Source organism: Podarcis cretensis, assembly GCF_951804945.1.
Source record: "Podarcis cretensis genome assembly, chromosome: 1".
Lineage (NCBI taxonomy): Eukaryota > Metazoa > Chordata > Lepidosauria > Squamata > Lacertidae > Podarcis > Podarcis cretensis.
This window is the reverse complement of record NC_137170.1, coordinates 23,913,853-23,935,401: the sequence shown is the minus strand read 5'-3', so window position 1 is coordinate 23,935,401 and position 21,549 is coordinate 23,913,853. Positions and strand designations below refer to the sequence as shown.

Genomic DNA, 21,549 nt, shown 5'->3' with positions numbered 1-21,549 from the left:
GTGGGCGGGGAGAGGAAGCGGGGCCAGGCGGGCCGGGGGCGCGCAGGCGGCCTCACGGCCCGGTCTGCCCCATCAGCTCCCCTCACGAGCAGCGGCGACTCAACTCCCAGCCCGACTCCTCCGCCGCCATGTTCTTCCTGCTCCCGCTCCCGCCGCCGGTGCCGAGTCCCGGGTTCGAGCCTCGTCGCCCGCGGCGCTCCCCCTGCTCCTTCCCACGCGGCGGGCCGAGGCGCGGGGCCCTTCCGTGGGCGGGCTGGGTGGCTGAGGCGCTGGCCGTTCGTGTCCTTCTGTCTCAAGGCTCAGTCACGGCGCGGCCGCCATCTTGGTTTCACCTCTTCGCTGCGCGCGCGGGGTCTCCGAGCGAAAGGCAGCACGGGCCGGCCGCGAACATTTAAAGGGCCAGCAGCCTGGCAGAGGCTCCGCTCGGGATGGTGGCTCAACCTGAAGGCGCGCTTCTTTGCACTTTGCACTCCCCTTCCTCCGAGGAGAAGCGCAGGAAACTCCCCCGGAGGGAAAACAACACGTAGGAAAAGCCGCGTCTGAAGCAGCCTGTAGAGAAGCGAGTTCCGTGAAGGGGGCCTGATTCACACGTGACATTCAGGAAGGCGAACTTAGCCCGGGGCCGTGAGCGCCATGTAGCGTGCACCGAAATTTGTGGGTGCCTGGTCCCTTCATGGGGATTTTTGTGGGTGCTCGGGCACCCAGGGCCCCAGCGAGTTGGCAGCTCTGGTGACATTCATGGTATAACGGAGTTTGTCGTGCCAAAGAAGAAATGTGTAGGCGAGGGGGAAAGCACAGCTGGGTCTCTCTGCCACCTGCACGTGTTCTGGGGATCCATTGCCAGTTCCAGTGATAACTCCCCCCCCCCAAGAGAGCCTGTGGCAGGCGTGCGCGCATCTCCGTACAGATGCGCTCTTGGCATCCCGCTGGAACTGCGCCTGGAACTTGCGCGGCCGCCTCCGCGAGTTCAACAGCTGGTGTTCGATTTCACTCCACTGCACACAGCCCCAGGGCATGCTAGCTGATATCCCGGGATAAATCAAAAGTGCCAGACTCAAGAGGTTCAAAGGATTACCTCGGGCGCTCCCAATATTTAGCGCACAAGTGGAATAAACAGGTGTGCTGACTTGCAGGTAAGTGCGCAGTGCTGGGCTCGGACCTGGGAGGCTGTGAAGCTCACTGGGTGACCTCCTTCCTGTCTAGCAGCCTAACACACCTCACAGGGTTTAGAGGTTAAAAATGAGGTGGTGGGGGCGGGGAGAGCCTTGAGGTCCTTGGAGGAAGGTGGAATATGAATGTAATAAAAATAATAATAGTTGTCTCCCCCCCCCCTGCTTACGATTACATATTCAAAACAAAAGTCAGTGGCGCTCAGAGAAACCTCTGCAAAATAGCACATCCTGTATGCAACGCTAACAAGTTCTTCATAGTTTTGCTGTTCAGAAGTAAAAAAAAAGCCAGCCTTAAACACAAAATGTAGCCAATTTGGTGCTCTCCGGATGCTGTTCAGCTCTCAACAGGCCCAACCACTTTGTCTACTGGTCAGGGATGTGGGATTAGTTTCTGGGGAGCATCCTATTTAGCTGATAAGAGGCTGGCAATTCCTGGTTGGGGGTGTTATTATTACTATTACTACATAAGTATAAGTGCAATGGTGGAGATTCATCCAACCACAGGCTCCAGAAGAGACACGGTGTTGCTGACTATTCCAAATAAACAGTTTGAAGAACTCCACTTAGTTTATCGCCAAGATGCCTTTGGTCACCCACAGCTTGCTTAACTCAGCACAACTGCAACAAAAGCCAGAAAGAATATTTTTGTCGCACCATTGAGTTGTACCAACTTTTGTGATTGAATATTCAGAGATCATTATGAATGGGTCCAGAAAACGTTTCTTGACACTACCACAGATAACTCTTGAGTAAGATAAGAACATAGGAAGTGCCTTGCTGGTTCACACCCAAAGCTCACCAAGACCAACATCCTGTTCTCACAGTGGCCAACCATATACCTATGAGAAGAGCACAAGCAAAACATTCAGAGGCATACTGCTTCTGAAGATGACAGAGGCTGCAAAATCATAGAATCAGAGTTGGAAGGGGCCCTGTGGGTCATCTAGTCCAAACCCCTGAAATGCAGGTATGTCAACACACGGTCCTCCATCCTATTTGAAGTGGATGATATTGTTGAGATGCGGGGTGGCACCTTCTCAATTTTTCTGGTTGTGACTTACTGCTTTCTGAATCTAGTATGAAACTCAGGCTATGTCTGGAATCAGTGCTAAACCATTGTTTAGTGTTACAAGAAAAATCCTGTCCTCTTCCTACTGTACGGCTCCCAGTACGTTTCCGAGCACAATTCAAAGTGCTGGTGTTGATCTTTAAAGCCCTAAACGGCCTCGGCCCAGTATACCTGAAGGAGCGTCTCCACCCCCATTGTTCTGCCCGGACGCTGAGGTCCAGTGCCGAGGGCCTTCTAGCGGTTCCCTCATTGCGAGAAGCAAAGCTACAGGGAACCAGGCAGAGGGCCTTCTCGGTAGTGGCGCCCACCCTGTGGAACACCCTCCCATCAGATGTCAAAGCGATAAACAACTACCTGACATTCAGAAGACATCTTAAGGCAGCCCTGTTCAGGGAAGTTTTTAATGTGTGATATTTTAGTGTATTTTTGGTTTCTATGGAAGCCACCCAGAGTGGCTGGGGAAACCCAGCCAGATGGGCGGGGTACAAATAATAAATTATTATTATTATTATTATTATTATTATTATTATTATTACTGGGCTTGTGCACTCTTGTTCTTCCAGCACCTGAGATCAGAAGCTTCCACTTCCACTTTAGATTAGCTAAACGGCCTCGACCCAGTATACCTGAAGGAGCATCTCCACCCCACTGAGGTCCAGTTCTGAAGGCCTTCTGGCGGTTCCCTCACTGCGAGATGTGAGGTTACAGGGAACCAGGCAGAGGGCCTTCTTGGTGGTGGCACTCACCCTGTGGAATGCCCTCCCATCAAATTTCAAGGAAATAAACAACTACCTGACTTTTAGAAGACATCTCAAGGCATCCCTATTTAGTGCAGTTTTTAATATTTAATGTTTTATTCTGTTTTTAATCTGTTGGGAGCCGCCCAGAGTGGCTGGTGAAACCCAGCTGGATGGGCAGGGTATAAATAATAAATTTATTATTATTATTATTATTATTATTATTATTATTATTATTATTATTATAGCTTCTGTTTAGCATATCCTATGAACCCTACATAGTGGTCAGTCAGCTGAAATGTTCAACTCCCAAGGCGTTTGGGAGCCGAGGTACAACTGTAATAGCAAGGATCTTTTAGATCGGGGATGGGGAATGTGTGGTCCTCCGGATGTTGCTGGACCACAGCTTACAACATCCCTAACCACTGGCCATGATGGTGTTTGAGTTGAACTATATCTGGACTAAAGTGTCACAGGTTCCAAATGCTTGTCCTAGGTCATCTTTCTATCAGATTTTTAGACTACAATTCCCATCGGCTTTCAAACTTGTTGTGAAAAACATCTGAAGGGCATCAGATTGTGGAAAGCTGTTCTATATGCTGAACAGCTGGTATGCTTTTTATTAAAGCTTAGTATTTTCATTACAGGTTAAAAAAAAAAAAAGTAAAGGTAAAGGACCCCTGGACGGTAAGTCCAATCAAAGGCAACTATGGGGTACGACGCTCTTCTCGCTTCAGGCCGAGGGAGCCGGCATTTGTCTGCAGACAGCTTTCCAGGTCATGTGGACTAAACCTCTTCTGGCGCAACGGGACACTGTGACAAGTACCAGAGCGCACAGAAACACCATTTAATTAATTAATCAAATAGCGTTTGATTACAACATCATAGTGTGGTCATGGTTTAATTTATCTGCATTATAAGCCTTTTTCAGCAATTAGCTGAGTAGCAGTTTTCCTAGTCATATCAGTTCAGTTTGAGTAAGAGTTTCAGTCCTAGTCTACTACCTGTAGTTTAGACTAGAAAACCCTCAAAAACAATTTTATGAACAACTTCTTTTGATCAACCAGGTGAGCACTTTCTGGTTTGTAATCATTCAAATATTAATTGCTCATATGACAACGCCCCATTTTATTCTAACCAAGGCTAAATTTTATAAACTAAGACTGTTTGTTTTCTTTATATAGTATTCATCCATCAAGTGTTTAGAGAGGAAAACAGGAGCCACCCACTTAGACTTACACATCAGCTGAGCACATGCAGAGCTGTGTACTGCTGAAACAACATAATCAGCGGCCATAGGACACAGCAGCTGGCTGCATCTCTCCCCAACAAAAGTTATTATTGTCTCTAGAAGAAAACAGCAAATCCTGGCATGAGTAAACAGTTAAATATGAAGATGGCTCCCATAATCTTTCCCCAACAGGGAGGCAATCGATTTTGACTATTCTCCCCTGTTTAGCCTTCAAGCTGCTCTTGATGCCCCTTGCCAAACCTCTACAGCAAATTTAGTGAGGGGCTTCGGAAGGGAGAGGGACAATCACCAAAAATTGCTTCCTCGTTCCACTGATGGAAGCCTTATAATGAGCAGAGTGACACTGTTGGATACAACCCTCTGACTCTTCCTTTCTGTATGGTGAACACTGTTCTTCATGGTTCAAAGTCAAACATTTTAAAAACACTGGTCAAATCTGAAACAAAACCTTCAAACATACATGCCATTCTTAGATATGTGCTTTAACAACCCAGCCTCTCAAAGACTCCTGAAAATATTGCCTTTAAACCCAAGGTAAGTTCAGCAACTGAATTCCACCGCAAGAGCCAAACATTTTAACCTAAATGTTACAGGTTTATTCTACACTGCAGAAAATATCCTACCTTTTAGGAGATAAGCAATTGCCACAACAGCCTTAAATATTAAGTGTAAGCAGCTTCAAGGAAGTAATGTAGGGGGCACAGCTATTCCTTATTACTGAAATTTTTTATTAGTTATAAATTTTGAGGACACTTTCGTGGTGCCTTGTTAGTTTATCTGTATTGTGTTGGATGTTGTTTCTCCTTTGTGTGAAATTGTACAATTAAAAATGTAAATAAAGAAAATAAATTAAAGACTCCTCCCAGAGTGGGGAACAGGAACTGACAAGGGGGGAAATCAACATTCATTAAGTTCAACGAGACTTATTTGCATAGTAACAGGAAACAATGGGGCAAGGTGGAAGTTTCTAATAAAAGCTATAAGGGACCTTTACTGATTGAGAGTTTATTCCAAGGACATAGAAGGAGGCCATGGGGATGAACATAGTTGGAGGATATATCATCATATTAAATGCTTTGTTCAACCACTGCTTTCATTCTGCTTCCAGCTGCTTGTGGAAAGCCAACACATCAGTAGCTTTACAGCATCCTAGTGTGGAAACAGCCTCACTAGTTTTGCCTTGCAAATGCAGAAGAACTTGGAAAGTCCTGCAGAGAAAAGAGTTTTGTAATGCTCCTGGTTCTGGGCGAGCTTCTGAGGCCCCTCTTGGGGCAGGTGGGAGGAACCTTTGGCCTACAACTCCCACAATCCTTTACCATTAGCCATGCTTGCTAGAGCTCATAGGAGTTGCAGATCAACAACATCTGGAGGGTTAAAGGTTCCCTCACCTGCCTTGTGGGATGGCTGTCCCAGAAAGGCACTTTGGGGCAGAGACTAAAGCAACCCTGGTCTATTTATTTATTTATTTATACATACATACATACCCTGCCCATCTGGCTAAGTTTCCCCAGCCACTCTAGGCGGCTTCCAACCAAAACATTAAAATGATCAATAAAATATAGCTAAAAACAGGTGTTTAAAAAAGATTTTTAAAAAATCAATAATAAACTAAAAACACATGTTCGTGTCCACATGTCTGGATAGACTTGCCTGCACAAAAATGTTTTCAGCAGTCGCCGGAAAAAGTGCAGTGAAGACACCTCTGCAGACCGAAGTGGTCAAGTGGGTGACCGCTTACTTCAAGGGGCAGCAGTAGCATTCATGGCATTTGTCATTTGGAAAAAGTCAACGAACTAGGTGTTATTCTGCCTAAAGTAGAACAGCAAGGGAAAACCTAGCACAGAAGGTATTACTCTCCTCAACACATTCACACACATTCCACAAATTACGCAGGAATTGGCTATATAGTTTCAGTTCATCACTACTTGTGGTCATAGGAAATGCTGAAGAGCATTCACTCATGAACCATATTCCACATAACTGTATGAAGCTCACCGTGTGGTAAACCGTGTACCATACCCCATCTCGAACTCCTTGGAGGGAAAAAAAGTGGTATATTAACATAATACATAAATTAAATAAAAATAATAGCAGCCAAAGAATTGCATTTTTTTGCCCAGATGACAGGTTTATTCCAATCTGAATGATCTCAGATATACAACATAAAAAGGTAAAGGGACCCCTGACCATTAGGTCCAGTCGTGACCGACTCTGGGGTTGCACGCTCATCTTGCTTTACTGGCCGAGGGAGCCGGTGTACAGTTTCCGGGTCATGTGGCCAGCATGACTAAGCCGCTTCTGCCAAACCAGAGCAGCGTACGGAAACGCCGTTTACCTTCCCGCCGGAGCGGTACCTATTTATCTACGTGCACTTTGAGGTGCTTTCGAACTGCTAGGTTGGCAGGAGCAGGGACCGAACAACGGGAGCTCACTCCATCGCGGGGATTTGAACCGCCAAACTTCTGATCAGCAAGTCCTAGGCTCTGCGGTTTAACCCACAGCGCCACCCACGTCCCACACCCAATCTTACCAAGGGATTATAGGGAAGCTTTTCCCTGCAAGTGCTGCCACAAGTATCCGCAGAGAACCATAGGGGATGAAGTTGCTATGGCTCCTGACCCCTTAACTGAGTTGGCAGGATCTACAGGAAGTACATTTCCAAAGGAGTCTGATCCCCAAGATGCTGCCTTGTATTCCACAGGAGATGCGCAGAGGTGTAGAAGCCGCCAGACTCTGTTGTGCTAATGGTAACATGTTCAGGAGATGCACGGAGTTTGAGTTTGGAAGAGAACCTCAGCTTAATTCAGGCCAAAATTAAAAGGAACACAAATTCATTTTTTTGAGAGCGCACTTTGAGCCCTGGAAGCTCACTTGACTTGTTTTGATAAACAACAAAACAATATATTAAAACTGGCTGTGCAAAAATGACTTACGTGAGGGACACTAGAGGGCAGCATTCACACTGCTAAAAAAGCCCTCTCTGACTGTCTATACACTGGATTAGCAGATATTTCCTCTCCTCAGTAAAACCTGAGAACCATACCTGGGGGGAGAGAAGAGCTCTGACATTCTGTAACACAGTACTCCAAATGCAGTCACATCATGGATTTATATGACAGCATTATGCTATCAGCAGTTTTTATTCCCAATTCCTTTCCTAATGGCTCCTAGCATGAAAGTTGCCTTTTAAAGAGATGCCGCACTGGGTTGGTATTTTCATTGAGCTTCCCACTATGACTCTGATTCCCACCTAATATTGGAGGCAGAACACAGCCATCATGACTAGTAGCTATTGACAGCCGTACCCTCCATGAATTTGCCTAATCCTAATATTTTTTTTGGGGACTCGGGTGGCACTGTGGGTTAAACCACAGAGCCTAGGACTTGCCGATCAGAAGGTTGGCGGTTCGAATCCCCGCAACTGGGTGAGGTGCTCGGTCCCTGCTCCTGCCAACCTAGCAGTTCAAAAGCACGTCAAAAGTGCAAGTAGATAAATAGGTACTGCTCCAGCAGGAAGGTAAACGGCATTTCCGTGCGCTGCTCTGGTTCGCCAGAAGCGGCTTAGTCATGCTGGCCATGTGACCCAGAAGCCGTATGCCGGCTCCCTTGGCCAGCAAAGCGAGATGAGCGCCGCAACCCAAGAGTCGGGCACGACTGGACCTAATGGTCTGGGATCCCTTTACCTTTAATATTTTAGAGCCATCCAAGCTGGTGGCTGTTGCAATGCCTTGTGGGAAGGTATTCCATAGTTTCATTATGCATTGTGTGAAGAAATGCTCCCTTTTGTCTGACTTGAATCTTCCAATGTTGACCTCCACTGTATGTCTATGAATCCTAACGCTATGAGAGAGGAAGCAAAACACATTCCTTAATCCATCCATCCTTTTATCATGTCCCCTCTTAGTCACCTTATTCTCTAAACTAAAATGCTTTTTGTCATGTTGGTTGCCCTTCTCTCAATCTTCTCTAACTCCACGTTATCCTTTTTGTAGTGTGGTGCTGGAATTGTAAACAGTATTCCAAGTGTGATTGTACCACACTTTTGTATAATGGCATGATGATACTTACAAATTTATTTCCAGTGTTATTGGGTGAACATTTTAGGGGTGGTAGGTTTTACTCAACTAAGTTTTACTCAGAGTAGAGCTATTTAAGTTAATGAACCTAACTCTGCCATGCTCATTAATTTCACCAGGCCTACTCTGAGGGGAAAAAATAGTTGAAAAACCACCATACATATTTTGCATTATACACTGCTTTAAACGTTCTCATTTTAATTGTTTCTTTCTTCAGTATTTTATTTTGTAAATCTCACTGAATTTTTTTTTTTAAGGTACAGAGCAACTAACTTGCAATAAAGAATAATAATAATAATAATAATAATAATATTCTATCTCTTTGAAGGCTGTTGTTTTTATATTTGCCCCTAGATGGTAGTGTTTGGCTTTGTGTTCTGCCCTAAACAATGTACAGAGCGTGGTTTTGTAAGTAACTTATTTGGTCTCGCAGAATCTTCTACTTCGGTCATCCTTTAATAGAATATCTCCCTCTAACAGCATAACCAAGTGCCAATGGGAATGGAGTCAGAATATGCCCACTGAGAAAGCAAAGGGAAGTAATAGCAAGAGTCGTTAGCCTCTTCACACACTTCCATTGCTACCGCCGCTCTTGCAGAGGGGAACTCACCTCAAGCCGAGCCGTCGCTTCAGAAAAAAAGACCTCAGTGAGATTATATATATATATTATATATATAAGACCCTTTCGCCTCCTCCCTTGCTTGTTTTTGCTTTCTCAACCAGCCGAAAATGCCTCGCGGAGATCAGGGGAGTGACTGGAGGGAAAAAGAGCAGTTCCGCAAACTATTCATTGGTGGCTTAAGCTTCAAAACAACACAAAAAAGTTTGAGAAACTGCTATGAGCATGGGGAAAGTAAACGGATTGTGTGGTTATGAGTAGTGAGGTGAGGTGACAATATTCTCTGCTAGAAAATTCTCCTGGAGAATATCCACAAACTGTAAATTCTAATGTAAGAACCAGTTTTACAACCCACATTTAAAAAATCTAGTAAATAATGAGTCAAGATGTGATATTGCCAGTGTAAGTAATGAATAATGATTTTTTTTTTTTTATCCAGTTACATCACTGGGAATTGTGTCATTCACCAATGGCAGTTCTGAAATGTGAGCTACAGAAATCTTTTTTTAGTTTTAAAAATGCTATTCATTTAATTTGATGAACATTTGAATTCATTTGTATTTCAACTATATGTAACAGCCTTTTTTCTATTTTGGTGTGACCTTATTCTTAGCAAAACTATACCCATGGCTATACAGTGTTGTTGTTATTATTTTTTACAGAAAGTAGCTTTAATGCTTTATACACTTAAAGTACCTAGGCCTATACAATTCTGTGTAACAGCATGTGAGGTGGCCTTGATATAAACAGTTGACATTTCTATATTTTTATTTAGTGCCAGCAACTAGTTTTTGCAGTGCCATTCAATGGTCCAAGGTGCCATTTACCAGAGATTGACATACTGAAATATATTATCATATAATGATAATATATTTAATGTTAATGGCTTCTTTTTTATATATGTATGCATATAGTTTTGTTTATCAAGCTGTGTTTTAGTCACCAAAACAGTTATTAAGTGTTAGAGCTATTAGGAGCACAAGAGAGCCTATTACTGAATTTACTTGTATCAAACCTTAACATGCCAATTGTATTTTTTGACTTGTCCTTTTTCATGTACATGTTCTAATGGAAAAATAAAATATGATTTAACTACTGAGTTTCCTTATACCAAACCTTAACATGACAATTACTGGTGCCATCACCTTACAATGGTATAACTTTAACTATGAAACATGTTTGACTTTTTAATTTCATACTTGCAAGTGACAAGTAGGCTTGTGCTTATATATTTTCACTGTAGTTCCTTTACTAAACAACAAGTTTTCCTATATGTCAACAGTGAACAGACTCATGTAGCGGACCTGAGTTATTTTTATATTCCTTTTACTTTAAAAGCTACATTTCATACATACACAATGTAATTAGAATTCAAAGTTGATGGTAAATATACAGTTAGTGGCAAACTGAGTGAGTAACGTGAATCATTCACATTGAATTTTCAATTTCAGGTTTGGTGCAAAAAATGAAAGAATGGGAATTCACTGCATTGCCCCATTGAATAAAAGTATCTCTACAGTTTTTGGTTGCCATCTGAACAAGTTTACCCATGAATAAACATGTATATTAACTAAAATCGTTTTCAATGCATTAAAATGAACATTCTATTTTAAATGAAAATTCTCTAATCTCATTCATCAAGAATTCTTGAGAATTTAACATCACTAGTTATGAGAGACCCTGCAAGCAAATGCTCATGAGAATTTGGTTCTGCCACATTCTCTTCCATGGCTGAAGTTGATGCAGCAATGGTTGCCAGACCTCATTCCATTGAGGGAAGAGTGGTTGAGCTGAAAAGAGCCGTAGCCAGGGAGGAATTTGGAAAACCTGGAGCTCATGTTACTGTGGAAAAATTGTTTGTTGGTGGAATTAAAGAAGATACTGAGGAACATCACCTTAAAGACTACTTCTCAGAATATGGAAAAATTGAGATAATTGAAATAATTACAGACAATCTGGTAAAAAGAGGGGCTTGGGATTTGTAACTTTTGATGACCATGATCCAGTGGATAAAATTGCATTGCAGAAATATCATACTATTAATGGTCATAATTTGGGAAAATAAATCCTGCGTCCAGTCAGGCTTCCCTGCGTGGCTCTGCTTGGGAGCTGACCTGGCAGGAGAGCAGAGTAGCAGCGGTCCCGCGTCCGTGTGAGATGAGGGATAAATCAAGTCCAAAGACAGTTCGGTTCTTATCTCTAGAAGCGTTTATTTACAAAGCAGTAAATCCATCAGAAACCTCCGACATTCTCTGTGCTCCAAAAGCACACACGCAGCCTCCGAGCTGAGCTGCGTCTCAGGCAGAAGCGAAAGCAAGTCTGAACAGTGACACAGACTGTGACGCACTTCTCTGCGTTGGGCTCCTCCCAGATACAGGACACCACGGAGTTTTAACCCTGTCAGTTCCAAACTCCACACATAATGCAGAAGAAAAGCTTTATCTTAGGGAAGTTTTTAATGACTGATGTTTTAATGTACTTTAAATTTTTTGTGGGAAGCTGCCCAGAGTGGCTGGGGAAACTCAGCCGGATGGGTGGCATATAAATAAATAGTTATTATTATTATTATTATTAGGTTGGAGAAATACCAAAGTTTGCACACATATGGACATTAATAGGAGGAAGAAGCACCACTTTAATCAAGAAATAACCGGTACATAAAATAAGCAGAGGCGCAAGTAGACACATTTAGCAATGCATTGTATTTTAAATATATGAACTATTTTATTGTATACTGCTTCAGTGACATTTTCGGAGGGGGGGAATCTTGCCCAATAAACTTCAGTAAAATTCATGACAAGCAGCGACTAAATGCGTTTCATCTTAAGGAACAACAAGTGAAAATTCCTCACATCTTTTCAAAAATATTTTTCCTAAACAGAAAGACTACAGCTAAAGATAAAATAGTTGTACATATGTTCATTCAAAAAAATACCATTAACATTTGTGGAACATAGTTACTGATAAAAGCAACAGGCGGGTCTTATAGCAACCTTAAAAACCAACACATTGTTATAACGTTATTACTATTGCCAGTCAATTTTTTGCAGAATCACCAGAAATTACTGAATCTCTCTTGGGTGGGGGTTTTGATGCCACTTTATTTCTTCTTAGTTTCCTTTTTAAGAAGTTCCTTATCTCAATTTCAAATACATACAGAATAAATGCCACAAAAATAATGCCTCCAATTAAAATAGTCGTCATTGAACTGATAAGATAGTTTCCTGGGAATGCCAGTGGAGAATCGTCAATATAAATCTGCAACAGAAAATATTGTAATTCCAACAGTCACTTCCCTTTAAATTGACTATTGTTCATAATGTTGACTACAAGATAGTGAAACTGGTCTAAGTGATAGTGAAAGCTGGCATATGCAAATCCTAGTGGTGGGGGAACGGAAGCAGTCATCTGAGTTTATAGGGAAACCAATTTGGTAAGCATTGCATGTGGTTTGTTGCAAGATACTGCATTATATTGTACCTCGTAAAATAAAATACCCAGAAAAGTATGGGCTAAGAATGAGCGCTCACACCTTCCTTGTGGGAGCCTTTTGCAGGACCACGTGCAGCACCCCGGCCCCTTGGGACCCACCAGCTGGCTGAGCTGGCCTGACTCCCTGTGATAGCCATTGGAGGTTCCCACCAAAGCTCAGTTAGCTAATCAGCCCTGCAGGGAGGCAGGGCCAACTGCTTAAATAGGAGGCGGAGCCGGCAGCAACCATGCTGGAACACTCCCTGAAATATTGGAGAGGTGCTGCCAGCCAGAGCAGACTAGCCTTCCCAGACATTTGGGACTTCCATCCCCATTAGCCCTTTGCAGTCCAAAATCACCTGGAAGGCATTAAATTGGAAAGGCTGGAGCAGAAAGTTAACCTGGCCCAGGTTATCCAAGTGACTCTATCAGCTCTTGTTTGAGATGGCAGCCTTTCCATGGTCATATGTTTGGCACTGGCAGGCCTGCCAAGAGGGCAGGGGGCATATTGCTGTGCCAGAGCCAGCACATGGCCTAAAATCTGAACGTTAATTAAAAAAAACCCACACACAATTAAGTTTCTAGAGCTTGTACAACAGAAGTGACAAAGCAAAATCTTCAGGCACCATTCAAAGCCATTGCTTTGTGAGCTAAGAGGCTACTCCTGCCTTGCAGTGTTTTTAGTCAATGACTGAAGTCACAGTTGTGCTATTTAAATATCTGCTGGGCTTCTCTCACTAGAGTACTTGCCTCAAACCTGGGCCTTGGCATCCAGAAAGTCATTCATATATACAGGGTGAGTCCTTTAAAAGAGGCCCTGTGGATACAGAGTACACATGTTCCACGGGGCCTCTTTTAAAAGACACACCCTGTATGAGGCTATATATATATATGTAAAAGCTCCAGTCTGCTTTAGCTTCCACTTCTGTGTGTTTCCCTAAAGTGTCCTTCTCCAGTCCAGTCCCCCTTGCACCCGCTAATTCCTGCTGTTCTCTGGGAATGTGCTGAAGTAAGGGCTAAATATGTGGGAACATTTTGTACAATCTCGTATCCTATTTTATGTTTGTTAATTCATTCTGTGTGTAATTTATGTGTTGTTGTTTTTTAAAGAAGAGCTAATGACAATACCTGAAATTCGTCAAATAAGTTACAAAAGGAGACTCCAGGAATAGTTGATACCCTGAAATGGAAAAGCTCAGATCCCTGTTGGAAAGGGGGGAAAGTTGTTACTAATATGCAGTAACATTTGTTTTCATTTTTTAATTAAAATTGTAATCCTTGGCTATTAATTCAGTTGAAACATTTCACAAAAATAATGTGCAGTACCATGTCGGTATAACTACAGTCTTAAAATCAGTGCTGCTAACAGTTGTGTTATATCCTTGGAACAGTGAATTTCTGATATTTTGATTTAATATGCAAATTACTTAATGTCAAATGTATATTGCAGGTGGCCCAACATGTGGTCCAAGGACCACATGTGGCCCTCAAGGCTTTCCTCCCCACCCCTCAGCAACATCTGATGCTCCCTCCCCAGCCCTCATGCTGCCTTCTCTAATTTGGGTAAGTGCTGAGAAGGAGCTGTGAGGGCTGACAGGATCCTAGAGCCCTCCTGTCTCCTTCCCAAAGACTACTTAGTGATTTCCCAGCTTTGGGAAGGAGGTAAGGGGGCTCTAGGACCCTTCCAGAGCCCTCCCATCTCCTTCCCAAAGCTGGATGCCTTTATTACCCATTTGGGAAGGCAGCACGAGGGTTGGGGGGCGGGCGTGCATCAATTCTGGCCTCGTTCCACCACCCCATCCCACCTGCCCGCATGAAAAGGCTTTGTGTGACCCGCAGGTTCCGTGTCAAAGTACTCCATACCCTCCAACATTCCTCTGATGAAAATCAGGACGTGTGTCTTTTGGTGCCATGCTGACTCATGCGAGAGCGCAGCATCACTGCAAGCACTGGCGCATCCTCTCCCCAGGGTCAGCAGTGGCGCTGGAGGAGGTAAATGGGACATTCTAGGATCAAATCAGAAGCTGGGATGGTTTCTTCAAATTCCGGGATGATGCAGGAATATTGGGGCACTTTGAAAGGGTATGAGTACTCTTGTGACCCACTTTGTTTGAAAAGTTGGACCACCCTGGTACAAAGATTTTAAGGTAAGAAGAGTTTGGGTTTAAGGTTTGGTCTTTCCTTTTAAAGTACAGTGGTAACTCTGGTTACAAACTTAATTCATTCCAGAGGTCTGTTCTTAACCTGAAACCGTTCTCAACCTGAGGTACCACTTTAGCTAATGGGGCCTCCCGCTGCCACCATGCCGCCAGCTCGCGATTTCTGTTCTCATCCTGAGGTAAAGTTCTTAACCTGAGGCACTCCTTCCTGGTTAGTGGAGTCTGTAACTGGAAGTGTTTGTAACCCAAGGTGTTTGTAACCCGAGGTAGCACTGTATGTATTTTCTCTGGCACTTACAGTTATCGTTATAGATAGGCCATCTGGATTATATAGTTCAGTTTTGAGTCTGTGCTCCAAATATTTTTTCATTTTTAACATACTTGATGTTTGATTGGTACCTGAAAAAACAGTTAAAACAGTCGCAGAGTGGTAGGTTTGAGTTTCTTCCTTCTTTTTTACATTTCAGTAGGGCCTGAATACAGATGAATAGCCAGATCTATTTCTCATGAAATGTAAAAGTAAGAAAGGTATCAGAGGCACAGCATGATGTATTAGAGCTGCACAGGGTCTTCTACAGCAGTTTTCCAGAGGTTAACAAACAGCAGTGCTTTTTTTCTAAAAAAAGTTTAGGGGTACTCTCATTTTTCTACTCATATTGAAATACTGCCCCTCAATGAGGCCAAACTTAGATTCACAAAATGTTTAGGGTTATGCGTACCCCTGCATCCCCCCCAGAAAAAAGCACTAACAGTGATTAATTAACACGAGTGGGTGAAAAAGGAGGGGTGTGGGCAAACATTAATATGAAATGTTGGTTAACCTGAACTCTTCTTTGTTGCCACCATAACTATTAGTCATGGTAAAAGCTATCAGGAGAAGTAGAGGAGGAAGAACAGTTAGGGGGAGGGGTGTACCCATGGTAAACCAATGGGTTGTGTTATGCTTGTTTCAGGCCTTAAGGGGCTGTGGGTATAATAGGTTTTGCATGCAGAATGAATTGGACTAGATTCAAATCTTTCCACATCAAGTCTTCCCTGAACTAGAACTTGCAACAGCCCCAGCATGCATGGCCAATGGATAGGGATGATGGGAATTCAGCAACATACAGGGGACCAAAGGTTCATCACACCTACTATAGGGCAAGAAAGAGAGCCTGAAAATACATTGACAAGTATTTCCAACAGAACCTCTCCGATATGAAAGATAATGATGAATCCCAAGATTCTTCCGCTCCCTACCTGAAACTTTCCAGTTGGTTCTGTTGTTTACTTCTATGATTGTGATAAAATAAGGAGATGTCAGATTTACAGAGCGACCCTCATCCTCAATGGTGAAATAGAGAGGAAGCCTTGATACTGGGAATTTCATTCGTAGGGCCTAGTAATGTAAGATATATAGAAATCACTGACATTAAAATAATGCCTGCATGGATCGATGTGGAATGACACAAATGTAAATACAGTGGTACCTCGGGTTAAGAACTTAATTCGTTCTGGAGGTCTGTTCTTAACCTGAGGTACCACTTAGCTAATGGGGCCTCCTGCTGCCACTGTGCTGCCATTGCAGGATTTCTGTTCTCATCCTGAAGCAAATTTCTTAACCTGAGGTAATATTTCTGGGTTAGCTTAGTCTGTAAGCTGAAGCGTATGTAACCCGAGGTACCACTTTATTTACATAAGCTGATTTAGTTCTGCTAAATAGGAAGTCTGACTTGCAAATTGGTAATGAGCTGAATGAAAGCCAATGGACTGAAAATCTGTCCCAGAAGGTCTGAGATTCTGTGGGTAGGTGGCACATCTGTTAAATCTGTTATGCATAAGGTTGCACTCCTTCTAAAGTAGCGTTTCACAAGCTGGTAAGGAGGCAGCCCAGCAGGGCCTAATGTTCCTTTTTGCCACGTTTGTTTTCTTGGAGCAGTCCTGGTTTGTTTCCAGAAAGAGAGGGCAATCGCTCAGGCTCCCATTTTGACCAGTAGGGCCCACAATCCAGAACTCCCAGGTCAGCTAAGTGCGGTGGTGGGGTGGCAATGGGTAGGGCTGGCTACGTCCATTTGGGGTGGGCCACAGGAAGAACACAAGGTCAGAAGAGGGCCACGGTTGGGAAAAGGTTGGGAAACACTGCTCTAAAGGATCAAATTCTTAGACTGAGCACACTCTTAAATATAGCTTTGTCAATGGAGAACCAGATAAGCCTTTGTAGGAAGGAATGTCTTTCACATTAATTTAGGCTGGTGTGCCAGCTGCAGCTTCTTCTAGAAAGCGATAGCCTGGGCACAGTTATCTGGAAACAAGGATTGACTACCGTATTGGGCTGCATCTGGGGCTACCTTTGGAGACTGCTCAGAAATTGCAGTTACTGCAGAATACAGCTGCTAAGTTAGTAACTGTGAGTGGCTTAAAAGGCTTCACTAGCTACCAGTTCATTCTAAGCAGAATTCAAAGTTTGCCTTTAAAGCTCTATAAGGCTTGGGAACCCAGTACCTTGAAGAACCATGGGAGTCTTTTGAAATTCTCCTTGGCATGGCAGAAGGCAGCCAGAGAAAGGATTCATTGGTTATGACACCCCATTTGCAGAATTTCCTCCCCAGAGATGTTTGCCTGCCACAACATTGTCATCTTCTCAGCACTAGCTAAGGGTATTTTTATCTTCTTAGGTTTCTTAATGTACTGTTATTTTTATATACTTTACATACTGGATGTAATGGTTCCAGGATACTATATAACTCCTCAGAATAACAAACAAAAAGCTGCACATGTAGGCATAGACCTTACCTTCTCCTTGCAATCAGAAAAGGCAACAGAAAAGGACAGCTTCATATTTTCTGTACATCCACATTCAGAGCGATTTGACTTGCCAGCACATTGCTTGTACTGTCCAGAATTCTGTGGAAAAAGTAAAGGGACCCCTGACTGTTAGGTCCAGTCACGAACGACTCTGGAGTTGTGGCGCTCATCTCGTTTTACTGGCCGAGGGAGCCGGGGTTTGTCCGCAGACAGCTTCCAGATCATGTGGCCAGCATGACAAAGCCACTTCTGGTGAACCAGAGCAGCACACAGAAACGCTGTTTACCTTCCCGCTGCTTGCACTTGATGTGCTTTCGAACTGCTAGGTGGGCAGGAGCTGGGACCGAACAATGGGAGCTCACTCTGTTGTGGGGATTTGAACCGCCGACCTTCTGACCGGCAAGCCCTGGGCTCTGTGGTTTAGACCACAGTGCCACCTGTGTCCCAAAGAAGGTATAATCAAAGTTACAGATAGGTAGCCGTGTTGGTCTGCCATAGTCAAAACAAAATAAAAAAATTGCTTCCAGTAGCACCTTAAAGACCAACTAAGTTAGTTCTTGTTAAGAGCTTTCATGTGCATGCACGCTTCTTCAGATACACTGAAACAGAAGTCACCAGACCCTTTCTCACTATATAGAAGGGTCTGGTGACTTCTGTTTCAGTGTATCTGAAGAAGTGTGCATGCACACGAAAGCTCATACCAAGAACTAACTTAGTTGGTCTTTAAGGTGCTACTGGAAGGAATTTTTTTATTAAGGTATAATCAAAGTAATTCTCGACTGTGCTTACAAAGTAGACCAACATATGCAATGGAAGTCATTTGGCCTCTGAATCAGTCTATAGTTTTTCAACTATCAGTGGACTGGAGAGCCCTGCGTGTTCAAATTTGGTGGAAAAGGGTTGTTAGAAAGAAAGGGAGAGTCAGGGCAAAGAGAACTATGCAATAATTCTTGTTCCTTAGTGAACAGGAAGCGTGATATGCAGTTGGGTTGAAGAGAAGCATTCTCTTGAGCAAGAGACAAATGAGCTGAATGGACATTGGGGCTCTTGGGTGTCAGCAAATGATTTTGTTTTTATATATATATATATATATATATATTTATTAAAAATTTTAAACATAAATGCAGAAATAAAAAACAATGAAACATATATCATAACATATTTTCTTAGCTTCATTGGACTCCCTCACGTCTCCCGCTCCCACTTGCATCATTGTCAATTCTTACCCGCAATTTATCATCTTGTTTACATTCTTGTATCCCATTCATTTAAAATATAATCTAATATTTCTCCCAAAGGTTTATCTTTTTTCCTCAATCTCACTTGTCATCCTAATTCCATCTAGTTTAGTGGTGCTCAATTATTTATGATCTAGCATCCTTCTTAACATTCAACCAAATTACAATGCTTTTTAAAATAAATCTTAAATTTCTTCCAGTCTTCTTCAACTTTCTCTTCTCCCAGGTCTCGGATTCTGCCGGTCATCTCAGCTAGTTCCATATAGTCTATCAGCTGCATCTGCCACTCTTCCAGTGTGGGTAGATCTTGGGTTTTCCAGTGCTTAGCGATAAGTATCCTTGCTGCTGTTGTTGCATACATAAAAAATGTTCGGTCCTTCCTTAACACCTTCTGGCCGACAATACCCAAAAGGAAGGCCTCTGGTTTCTTAGTGAAGGTATACTTAAATACCTTTTTCAGCTCATTATATATCATTTCCCAGAAAGCCTTCACTCTAGGGCAAGTCCACCAGAGGTGAAAGAATGTTCCTTCATTTTCTTTACATTTCCAACATTTATTATCAGACAAATGGTATATTTTGGCAAGTTTAACTGGGGTCATGTACCATCTATATATCATTTTCATTACATTTTCCTTCAAAGCATTACATGCAGTGAAGTTCAACCCAATGGTCCACAACCTTTCCCAGTCCTCAAACATAATGTTGTGCCCAATGTCCTGTGCCCACTTTATCATAGCCGATTTAACCATTTCGTCTTGTGTATTCCATTTTAACAGCAAGTTATACATTCTTGAGAGTACCTTAGTCTTAGGCTCTAACAGTTCTGTTTCCAACTTCGATTTCTCCACCTGGAACCCTAACTTTTTGTCATTTTTAAAAACTTCTTTAATCTGAGCGTAGTGTAACCAGTCTCGCACTTTATCCTTCATTTTCTCCAAACTCTGCAATTTCCAATTGTCTCCATCTTTTTCTAGTATTTCCCAATATTTTGGCCATTTGGCCTCCATATTGGGTCTTTTTCGGGCCTTAGCTTCCAGCGGTGAAAGCCACCTTGGAGTTTTATTTTCCAATAAGTCTTTATATTTTGTCCAGACATTAAACACTGCTTTTCTGACAATATGATTCTTAAAGGCCTTATTGATCTTAACCTTGTCATACCATAAGTATGCATGCCAACCAAAAGCATTGTTAAAACCTTCCAGATCCAGAACGTCAGTGTCCTCGAGAAGTAGCCAGTCTTTTAGCCAGCAGAAAGCTGCGGCCTCATAGTACAACTTTAGGTCTGGCAGGGCAAAGCCCCCTCTTTCTTTCGCATCAGTTAATATCTTAAACTTAATTCTGGGCTTTTTGCCCTGCCAGACAAACTTAGAGATGTCTCTCTGCCACTTCCGGAAGCACTCCGTCTTGTCCACAATCTGTAGTGTTTGAAACAAAAACAACATTTTTGGCAATACATTCATCTTAATAGCAGCAATTCGGCCTAACAAGGAAAGTTTCAATTTTGTCCAACTGTCTAAGTCTCTTTTAATTTCAGACCAACATTTTTCATAGTTATCCTTAAAAAGACTCAGATTTTTTGCTGTTATGTTTACCCCTAGGTACTTTACTTTTTTAACCACAGTTAGTTCTGTCTCTCTCTGAAACCGTTCTGACTCTGTATCTGTCAAATTTTTTCCCAGCACCTTAGTTTTCTGTTTGTTTAATTTAAATCCCGCCACCCGACCAAAGTCTTGAATCAATTGTAACACTCTTTTCGTACTAGATTCTGGCTCCTGCAGGGTCAAGACTAAGTCATCTGCAAAAGCTTTAAGTTTGTATTGTTTCGCTCCGACCTGGATTCCTTCCACCAACCGGTCCCCTCTGATCATATTCAAGAGCAAATAATTTTGCAGATGAAGTCCTCTGCCTGTTTTTCAGCCTTTCCCTTTTTCTTCTCTACACTCTCCATATTCTTAAGCAGCTTTGATACTGTGGACTTTGAGAGTCTTTAATCAGATGTAAAATATCATTATCTTGAATATATGGAATAGTGCAAAAGGAGCTATGCATGCAATCCTCTAATGCCTCTTGTTGATAGAACAGGAAAACATGGAGGATTGTAAAACGGGGTGAGACAGTAGAGTTCACCTAGGGCAAAAAAAGGAAATGCTCATATTGACTGCTCTGGGTGCTTCAAATTGTTTCCATAGCTCCTAAAGTATATTTACCTTGAGTGTGTGGAAAGTAGTTGGGCAATTGTGTCAACTTATGTTCTGATCTTGATCTGTCCTATTACTGCAAAGGTTTGGCAAGTGATATGAGGTGGCAATGAGGTGGCCATAAAGTTAAAACATAAGGATTTGAGCCCACGTTTTCAGGTTATTTTTCTCAGAATAGTATGTGAAAACCAGCTATTTATAGTGGGAAGAAGACAGATGTTGAGTCTATAGTATGTGCAAGCAGGATGCCTAAGTTCTGGGGCAAATTCTATAGAAATGCTTATCTGGAAGTTGAATTTCAAGATTCTCCTCTTTATTAGAAATCTCTTTTCTTAATGTGTGTATGTGTATGTAAAAGAACATGCAATAGCACAGAGTTCAAAATAGATAGCAATTTTGAAAAATGCGCATTCTCAAATTCTTACAGGAGTAGCTATGAAGACCTACTTTTGAATTTGTAAAATAATCCCTCAGTTTAGGTTTGCTGGGGTCAGCATTATAGAAGTTTTCTGTGAGTGGAACAGCAATTCCCAAAACAGATGGTGGCCTGTAGTTCACCTGTATGAAAAACAACACATTTTACTGGGGAAAATTTATTGATTATTTGAAGAATTTTTGCAAACAACTTAAATCGTTAGTGGGACTGACATAAAAATGTGCAGTGAAAATAATTTAAATAAAATACAAAGGATAAATAGTAAATAGATATGAATTGGATATGCAGTGATAAAAGATAAAACATAAGTAAGCACAGAAAGAGGGGGTCAATGAT

At 42.4% G+C, this 21,549-nt stretch overlaps 1 protein-coding gene and 1 long non-coding RNA gene across 11 annotated transcripts in view; one reads left to right on the top strand and one right to left on the bottom strand.

Moving 5' to 3' along the window:
• Positions 1-21,549, top strand: part of LOC307200864 — a 345,619-nt gene that overhangs the window by 87,276 nt on the left and 236,794 nt on the right. The gene's annotated exons all lie outside the window — the stretch shown is intronic.
• LOC307199804 (cation channel sperm-associated auxiliary subunit beta-like) overlaps positions 11,625-21,549 on the bottom strand; it is a 118,062-nt gene continuing 108,137 nt past the window's right edge. For all 10 annotated transcript variants that reach the window (XM_079947870.1, XM_079947869.1, XM_079947868.1 and 7 more), the window contains 6 exons: positions 21,225-21,335; positions 17,328-17,438; positions 15,795-15,933; positions 14,854-14,954; positions 13,525-13,599; positions 11,625-12,183 (listed from right to left, as the gene is read on the bottom strand). In XM_079947870.1, the coding sequence (XP_079803996.1) occupies positions 11,962-12,183; positions 13,525-13,599; positions 14,854-14,954; positions 15,795-15,933; positions 17,328-17,438; positions 21,225-21,335 (759 nt within the window). In that variant the 3' untranslated portion in view covers positions 11,625-11,961. The remainder of the gene's footprint in view (positions 12,184-13,524; positions 13,600-14,853; positions 14,955-15,794; positions 15,934-17,327; positions 17,439-21,224; positions 21,336-21,549) is intronic.